General features: G+C 50.4%; 1 protein-coding gene across 1 annotated transcript in view; it reads left to right on the top strand.

Moving 5' to 3' along the window:
- The first annotated feature begins 1,194 nt into the window (after window positions 1–1,194).
- The window catches only part of MYBL2 (MYB proto-oncogene like 2), a 52,160-nt gene continuing 44,183 nt past the window's right edge, over window positions 1,195–9,171 (top strand). The window contains exons 1-2 of the mRNA XM_017542202.2: window positions 1,195–1,476; window positions 6,132–6,225. Of these exons, the coding sequence (XP_017397691.1) occupies window positions 1,457–1,476; window positions 6,132–6,225 (114 nt within the window). The 5' untranslated portion in view covers window positions 1,195–1,456. The remainder of the gene's footprint in view (window positions 1,477–6,131; window positions 6,226–9,171) is intronic.

Here is a 9,171-nt window from a genome sequence, read left to right as displayed (position 1 = left end):
CCTCCTGAGTAGCTGGGATTACAGGCACGTGCCACCATGCCCAGCTAACTTTTTTTGTAGTTTTAGTAGAGACGGGGTTTCACCGTGTTGACCAGGATGGTCTCGATCTCTTGACCTCGTGATCCACCCGCTTCGGCCTCCCAAAGTGCTGGGATTACAGGCTTGAGCCACCGCGCCTGGCCCGAGGAGGACGGATTTTAAATTTTGGAAAGGTAAAGTCAGTTTTGCATTTAGGGAGAGTCATTCTTGCCCGGGGCTCGCCCCTGGAATCCCAGCATATTGGGAGGATGAAGTGGTAGAATTGCTTGAGCCCAGGAGTTTTCAAACCAGTCTAGGCAACATTGCAAGACCCCCGTCTCTATTAAAAAAAAATTAGCCAGTCGTGGTGGCGAGTGTCTGCTCTCAGCTACTTGGGAAGCTGAGGTGGGAGGATCGCTCGAGCCTCGGTAGTGGAGTCTGCAGTGAGCTATGATCGCAAAACTGCACTCCAGCCCGGGCGACAGAGCAAGACCGTGCCTCTAAAAAAATAAACAACAAGCCGTAGCTCATGCCTGTAATCCCAGCACTTCGGGAGGCTGAGGCGGGCGGATCAGGAGATCGGGGGTTCAAGATCAGCCTGACCAACATGGTGAAACCCTGTCTCTACTTAAAAATACAAAATTAGTCGGGCGTGGTGGTGCACACCTGTAATCCCATCTACTTGGGAGGCTGAGGCAAGAGAATTGCTTGAACCCGGGAGGCGGAGGTTGCGGTGAGCCGAGCGTGCCATTGCACTCCAGCCTGGCCGACAGAGCGAGACTCCGCCTCAAAAAGAAAAAGTGTATTAAGGAGGGTCTCTCGGAGGCAGGAGAGGAAGCAGGGAGAGGCACAGACTGGTCCAGGTAGGGGCGATGAGCCGCTTTAGGGTGGGGCTGCAGGGACGCAGAAGTGGCTAGGACTAGCGTGGGGGATTCCGCCCTGGCGCTTTCCCTGGCTGGCTTTCCCATGCTCGCGCCTCACTCCCCTTCCAAGGTCTTCGCTATGTGGGCTACTCCTGGGCACCCCAGACTGACATCTGAGCAGTCCTCTGGTGTCCGCTTTGCGACTCCGGAGTAGCGGCCGCGGCCGCTGTCCCACAGCCAGCCCTAGAGGGTCTGGGCAGGTGCCTCCCAGCAAGCCCCGTCCCTCCCCGCCCCGCCGGCTCCGCCCCTCCCGCAGGCCCCGCCCCGCCGCTCGCGCGCCAGGCCCGGGCGGCGCCGACGCGCTTGGCGGGAGATAGAAAAGTGCTTCAGCCCGCGCCGGCGGCGGCTGCAGTTCCTGCGAGCGGAGAGCGCGGGACCTGCGGACACGCTGACGACGTCGAGCGCGGCCCGGGGCCCGGAGCGGCCGGAGCAGCCTGGGTCTTGACCCCGGCCCGGCTCCCGCTCCGGGCTCAGCCAGCGGGCAGGCGAGCGCGGCGCGGTCCGGGCCGGGGGGGATGTCTCGGCGGACGCGCGGGTGAGACGTGCCGGGAGGGCCGAGGGCCCCTCCCCTTTTCTTTAATCCACCCCTCCCCCACTCCCCCACCCTCCCCCACTCCCCCACCCTCCCCAGACTCCCTTCGATCTGGGCGTCCGTGTGTGTGTGTGTTGGCAGTGAGGGGGTTGTTTCCGCGAGAATGCTGCGTCCTGGGCCCTCTGAGGCAGGGGGCGCGCGCAAAGGTGGAGGGTTCTTGGGGGTCCCTCGCGGCTCCCCGAGCCTGCTGGGCCTCCGAGCTGGGACGGGCGGGTCTCCTGGGATCCGGGCCAAGCCCTGTATGATGTCATTTTGTCTCCCGCCTAATTGCGGGATGGGGGTGGACCGGCCAGTGTCAGCTGGCAGGGCCTTCGCCTGGGAGGGAGGCGATCCCTGGGAGAGAGAGGGAGTCTCCAAGGCCCAGCCAGTGGCAGGCCGAGCCTGGGAGGCACTTGTCGTTCCAGCCTAGTTTTAGGTCAGCTTGGCTGGTGGGCTTTGCTCCTCAGCATTCCGGGGTGCACAGAACCCCCAAGCCCTCTCCCCCCGACTGTGAGGGGGGTGCTGAGTTGGGGGCTCTTTGTCTCTCCCACCTCGGTTCCGCGCCCTAGCTGGGTTCAGTTTGAGACCTCTCTTCCTGTTCCCATGAGGAGTTTTGGGCAGCTGGGGTTGAAGGTGCTAGGGAGAGAGAGTCCCTGGGGCAAAGGCAGGAACTGCGGTCTCCATTTTACTTATTTCCCCAGAGACTTAAGTGGCAGAGCGGAGCCCGGATCCCGGAGCCGGGTCTGTGGCTCCAGATCCCTGTCTTACACCTGTGTGCCTGGGGCCTGAGCTCCAGGCTTTTCAGCCTGCCTGGGAGACAGGACTGTGGAGTCCTGACCTCTTCCCTGCCTAGGTCCCTGCCGCTCAGATAACCTTCCGTCCCTCTTCAGATGATAGCTTCATCTAAAGATGAGGCCTTCCACCTCTCTAGATTTTTGCCATTTCAGGCTGAGGATAGGGATCTGAGTGGCGGTTGGGGCGCCTGGCACAGGGACTGTGTTCCTCGGGCCCCACTTTCCCAGGGCAGTGCCAGTGTCCAGGAAGAGTTTTCTGTTCAGGCACCTATCAGATCCTGCTCTGATTTCTTTTCTTTTTTTTTTTTTTTTTTGAGGCAGGGTCTCGCTCTGCAGCCCAGGTTAGAGTGTAGCGGGTGTAGCGGTACAATCATAGCTCACTGCAACCTCAACCCTCCCGGGTTCAAGTGATCTTCCCACCTCAGCCAGCTGGGATAGGCTGGGTAGCTGGGATTATGGGAAAATGCCACCACAACTGGCTACTTGTTTTATTTATTTGTATTTTATTTATTTATTTTTTGAGATGGAGTCTCGCTCTGTCGCCCAGATTGGAGTGCAGTGGCACTATCTTGCCTCACTGCAACCTCAGCTTCTGGGGTTCAAGTGATTCTCCTGCCTCAGCCTCCCGAGTAGCTGGGACTACAGGCATTCGTCACCACGCCCGGCTAATTTTTGTATTTTTAGTAGAGACGGGGTTTCACCACGTTGGTCAGGCTGGTCTCATGAACTCCTGACCTCACGATCTGCCTGCCTTGTCCTCCCAAAGTGCTGGGATTACAGGTAGGAGTCACCACTCCTGGCCTGTTTTATTTTTTGTAGAGACGGGTGGGATGTCTCACTATGTTACCCAGGCGGGCCTCAGGGATTCTTCTCCCTTGGACTCCCATAGTGCTGGGATTATAGGTGTGAGCCATCTTGCCTGGCCACATCCTGATTTTTTATTCAGGAAGTGTTATTCCAGGAGTGACTGCCCCTAGATCACCCCTAGGTCCTCAGCTACTTCTCCCCTGAGGGGCTCAGTGGAGGAACCCCTCCCATGTGAAGGATGGCAGCTCCATAGCCCTCAGCCCATTTCCTGGCCACTTGCTGTAAGTCTTCTCTGCCCTAGTGCCCCACTTCCTGCTTAGCCTCTGACTCACCCCTGTCCTGGAGCAGAGCCCAGCACATTGAAGGGCAAAAAGGTAGGCTATGTTGGACCAAAATGTGGTTGCCACCACTAACTGGCCTCTGCTTTTCCAGCCAGTATTAGGATATGAGGGTTTGCAGATGTGTGGAGATAGGATGGTTCAGAGCCTGGCTCAATGAACTTGGCAGGTGGCCTGACCCCTCTGAGCCTCAATTTCTGCATCTGTTAAGTGGGGTAATGAGAATGTGGGTGAAGTCGGTGGCCAGCACATGTGGTAAAGTAGATCATCTCACAGAAAAGTCCCAGCTATCTGAGATGCTGACTGTATCAAACAGCCTGGGAGGCTGGGCATGGTGGCTTACTTGAGGCCAAGGGTTTGAGACCAGCCTGACCAACATAGTGAAACACCATCTCTACTAAAAATACAAAAATTAGACTCTGTCTCAAAAATAAACAGCATTGGAGCACCAGAAAGTGTACACGCAGACACCCTTCTCATCTTTGAAAGAGTATTTGCTGAGCTTCTGCTAGAAGCCAGGCCTTGTTTGTGCTGGATGCTGGAGAAGCAAAAATGGTTTCTGTCACGAGCAGTCTGGGGGCAGTTGTTTTTAAAGTCAGCTTCCTTCTGTTATTAGTATCTTCTGGATTTTTGCCTTCTATATGGCAATGGTGGTGGACCCATGAACTGGGTCAGGAATGAATTCCAGAGCCTTCTATGACTGATGTATTGCTGGCTGTAGACACCATCCCTTCCTTTTCTATTCCTGAAAAATTTTTTCTTTTGAAAACGGGACATGCCTGGCCTAAAAAAATTAATTAGTATTTCTTATCGACTACTAGGCAGCAGCTTTGCACATTTTTTCATTCATTTGTGGTGTATTCAGTTGCTGGGCAAACATTTCTTAAGGCCTTTTGGTGATAAGCCTTGGGATACAGAGGTAGAGATGACCTTTGTAGAGGATGTAGCGGAGTTAGGCAGTTGCAGTGTGTAAGGACCCGAAGCAGGAAGTTTTTCCATGTGCTGTGGAAGTGTAGGAGTGACTCTAGGAAGGAATGGTGAGCTCTGGAGAACAAGGAGAAGGTAACGTGGATGGCACAGTAAACGCCTTTCATCTGGTCATGAGACCTAGACTTGCCTTGTTTGGAAACCTGTAAGCTTCTTCCAGTTTACAAATGCATGGCCTAGCAACTTAGCAGACCAAGATGATCTGATGCAGGTTCTGTTGTTGAGTTGGGGAAAGGTTACTAACCTTCCTCATGTACCTGACATCTCTGGATGTGGAACGTGTGATTTCCATTTTTGTAACTATTAAACTGGGTAAATACAAGGCCTTTTTGGAGCAACTTAGAAAATTCCCTTGTAGAATAAAAACACCCAGGCTTCAAAGCAACTTGTACTTGTTTTTTTTTTTTTTTTTTTTTCCCCAAAACCATGTTAGAATATACTGTACACTGATCTATCCTTCTTTCTTTGTTTCTTTTCCCTTCCTTCCTTTCTTCCTTCCTTCCTTCCTTCCTTCCTTCCTTCCTTCTTTTCTTTCCTTCCTTTCTTTCCTTCTTTTCTTTTCTTTTTTTTGAGACAGAGTCTTGCACTGTCTCCTGAGCTGGAGTGCAGTGGTGCCATCTCAGCTCACTGCAACCTCCATCTCCCGGGTTCAAGTGATTCTCCTGCATCAGCCTCCCAAGCCTCTGGGATTATAGGTGCCTTTATTTATTTATTTATTTATTTATTATCATGTATGACACCTGTTATTGAGGATAGGCGCCTGTATAGTAGAGATGGGGCTTCAGTGTGTTGGCCAGGCTGGTCTCGAACTGCTGACCTTATGCTCTCACCTTAGCCTCCCAAAGTGCTGAGATTACAGGCGTGAGCCACTGTGCCTGGACAGTACACTGATTTTTCTTTCCATTAATTATGCCTGTGTGTAGGCAAGGATTGAAAAGGGATTTGCAAAAATGGACATAAGCTGGATATGGTGGTGCACACCTGTAATCCCAGTTGCTTGGGAGGCTGAGGCAGGAGGATCACTTGAGCCCAGGAGTTCAAGACCAGTCTGGGCAACATAGTGAGACTCTGTCATTACAAAAAAAAGAAAAAAATCCAAGAACAAGAAGCAACTTGGCCAGTCATGGTGGCTTAGGCTTGTAATGCCAGCACTTTGGAAGGCCAAGATGGGAGGATTGTGTGAGCCTAGGAGTTGGAGTCTGCAGTGGGCTATGATTATGCCACTGCATTCCAGCCTGGGTGACAAATCCAGTCTGTCTCAAGAAAAATAACAAATGGGAGGTAACTATGCCCATTTGTTTTTCTTTAGTTACTCCCAAGGTGGGAGAGTTCGAGACCACTCTGGGCAACATGGTGAGACCCCATGTCTGCAAAAAAATGCAAACATTAGCTGGGTGTAGTGGCATGCGCCTGTAGTCCTAGCTACTTGGGAGGCTGAGGTGGGAGGATTATTTGAGTCCAGGAGTTAAGACTGTGATCATGCCATACTGATCTTCAGCCCAGTGACAGAGTAAGACCCTGTCTGAAAATAAAAAGAGTTGAGGCAGAAGTGCCTATGTCTTAAAAAGAAGAAAAAGTAAAAGCCTCTCCCCCAGACTTTCCCTAGGGTAGGCTGGCAGCTGCCCACATGTTCTCCATTGTGTAAAATATATGGACACACCATCCTTGACCTTTTGGCCTGCTTTCTCCATAGCGAGGAGTTGGATGAGCTGCACTACCAGGACACAGATTCAGATGTGCCGGAGCAGAGGGATAGCAAGTGCAAGGTCAAATGGACCCACGAGGAGGTGAGTGCCATGGGGAGGAGAGGACTGATGGTAGCTGGGGGCTGGCCAGAGACGCTGAGCCTGGAGTGTCTTCCTGATGTCCTGTCAGAGGGGATGAAGAGGAGGAGCCAGTGAAAGAAGGATAGATCCTCTGATTGTCCTCATTGTCTCTTCTCAGAGCATTCTGGGGGACTTAATTCTGAGGACTTGGTGGATGGAAGGGGATGTGTGTCTCAGACCTCAGGGCCCATTGTGTCTCCTCGGCAGCTGGCATGTTCTGCGTTGTGGATGTTGATTGTGCTTCTTGCCATTTGACTGCTAGGAGGTTCGGCCAAGTCTGTAATTGCCGCCTTCTTTTTTTTTGTTGTTGGGGGGGCTGGTGAGATGGAGTTTTGCTCTTGTCACCCAGGCTAAAGTGCAATGACAAGACCTCCTTGGCTCACTGCAACCTCCGCCTCCTGGGTTCAAGCAGTTCTCCTGCCTCAGCCTCCTAGTAGCTGGGATTACAGGCATGAGCCACCACCGCTGGCTAATTTTTGTATTTTTAGTAGAGACGGGGTTTCACCATGTTGACCAGGCATGGCCTCCTAAAGTGCTGGGATTACAGGCGTGAACCACTGCCCCCAACCAACTCTCCCTTTCTTTTTCTAAAAAACTGTATTGAACCTTGTGACATGAAGCCTGACTTGGTTTCCTTCTAGCTCCATCTTTTTATTCTTTAATAAACTTGATTGAAGTATAATTTATATCCAATCAAATGCCTTCCCCCGCCCCCACCCCGAGACATGGTTTTTGCCCTGTTGCCCAGGCTGGAGTGCTGTACTATCATGGCTCACTTGTAGCCTCAACTTTCTGGGTTCAAGCAATCCTCCCCACTCAGCCTCCTGAGTAGCTGGGACCACACACATGCACCACCATGCCTGGCTAATTTTTTTATATTTTGTAGAGACAGGGCCTCGCCATGTTGCCTAGTATGGTCTCAAACTCCTAGGCTCAGTCTTCCCATCTCAGCCTCCCAAAGTCTAGGATTATAGGGTTGAGCCACTGTGCCTGGCCAAATGCCCCTTTTTAAGGTGAACAGTTTGATCAGTTTTTTTTTTTTTTTTTTTTTTTTTTTGAGATGGAGCCACTGCACCCAGTCAGTTTGATCACTTTTGACAATGCATATACCAGTGTAAGCACCACCCGGATTATCCCAAGAAGTCCTCTTGTGGCCCTTTGTGGTCAGGCTTTCTCAGCTCCAGGCAATTGCTGATTGATTTGTTTTGCCTGTTTCTTTTTGGTGTGTGGTTTCTTTTTTTTTTTTTTTTTTAACTTTAGGTTCAGGGGTATGTGTGCAGGTTTATTATAATATAGGTAAATTGCATGTCATGGGAGTTTGATGTACAGGTTATTTCGTCACCTAGGTGATAAGCGTAGTACCCAAAATGTAGTGTTTTTTTTTGTTTGTTTGTTTCTTTTTTTGAGACAGTCTCGCTCTGTTGCCCAGGCAACAAGGTGCAAGCAATTCTCCTACCTCAGCCTCTCAGGTAGTTGGAATTACAGGCATGTGCCACCATGTCTGGCTAATTTTTGTTTTTTCAGTAGAGATGGGGTTTTACCATGTTGGCCAGGCGTGTCTTGAACTCCTGACCTCATCTGCCCACTTCAGCCTCCTAAAGTGCTGGGATTACAGGCGTGAGCCACAACACTCAGCCCCAATAGGTAGTTTTTTGATCCTCATCTTCCTCCCACCCTGCCCCCTCCAGTAGGCCCTGGTGTCCTTGTTTGCTTCTTTGTGTCCATGTGTCTTCAGTGTTTGACTCTTATACGTGAGGATATGTGGTATTTGGTTTTCTGTTCCTGTGTTTGCTTAGGATATGTGTTTTGCCTGTTCTTGAATCTTATATAAATGAAATCATACAATTACACACTTTGCATCTGGCTTCTTTTGCTCAGCATAATGTTGGGTGATTCAGTGATTTGTTATTTTCTTTTTCTTTCTTTTTTTTTTTTTTTTTAAAGATGGGGTTTCACCACGTTGGTCAGGCTGGTCTCGAACTCCCGACCTCAGGTGGTCCGCCAGCCTTGGCCTCCAAAGTGCTTGGATTACAGGCGTGAGCCACCACGCCTGGCCAGTGATTTGTTATTTTCTATCACTGGATAGTATTCCATTATACAAGTATATCACACTGTTTTCACCTGTTGATGGATGTTTGAACTGTTTCCAGTTTTGGCTATTATGTATAGAGCTACCATAAAGATTCTTGGATAAGTCTTTTTGGAAATACATGTTTTCAGCCGGGTGTGGTGGCTCACGCCTGTAATCCAAGCACTTTGGAGGCCAAGGCGGGCGGATCATCTGAGGTCGGGAGTTCGAGACCAGCCTGACCAACGTGGTGAAACCTTGTCTTTATTTAAGAAAAAAGAAAAAGGAGGAAAAAGGAAATACATGTTTTCATTTCTTTTGGGAAGATATATATATATATATATATATATATATATAAAATTATTATTATATATATATTTTTTGAGATCGAGTCTCTCTCTTCTTGCCCAGGGTGGAGTGCAGTGGCAGGATCTTAGCTCAGTGCAACCTCTGCCTCCCGGGTTCAAGCAATTCTCCTGCCTCAGCCTCCCAAGTAGCTGGGATTACAGGTGCCCACCACCACACCCAGCTAATTTTTGTATTTTTAGTAGAGACGGGGTTTTGCCATGTTGGTCAGGTTTCTCTTGAACTCCTGACCTCAGGTGATCCACCCACCTCGGCCTCCCAAAGTGCTGGGATTAGACGTGTGAGCCACTGCGCCCTGGAGAAGATAGATAGATATGGTCATGGGGTAGGTGTATGTTTAGTTTTACAGAAACTGCCTTTTTCTTAATTGGTTGTGCCATTTTAGACTCCTACTGACCTTTTTATTCTACCTCAGTTTTTCTTAGTGTCTTCAGTTCTTCAGTGTTTTTTTTTTGTTTTGTTTTCTCCCCCTG

This window comes from Cebus imitator, unplaced genomic scaffold (genome assembly GCF_001604975.1).
Source record: "Cebus imitator isolate Cc_AM_T3 unplaced genomic scaffold, Cebus_imitator-1.0 Scaffold141, whole genome shotgun sequence".
Classification (NCBI taxonomy): Eukaryota; Metazoa; Chordata; class Mammalia; order Primates; family Cebidae; genus Cebus; species Cebus imitator.
Note: the sequence above shows the minus strand (reverse complement) of the source record. Positions and strands in the feature narration are given on the sequence as shown.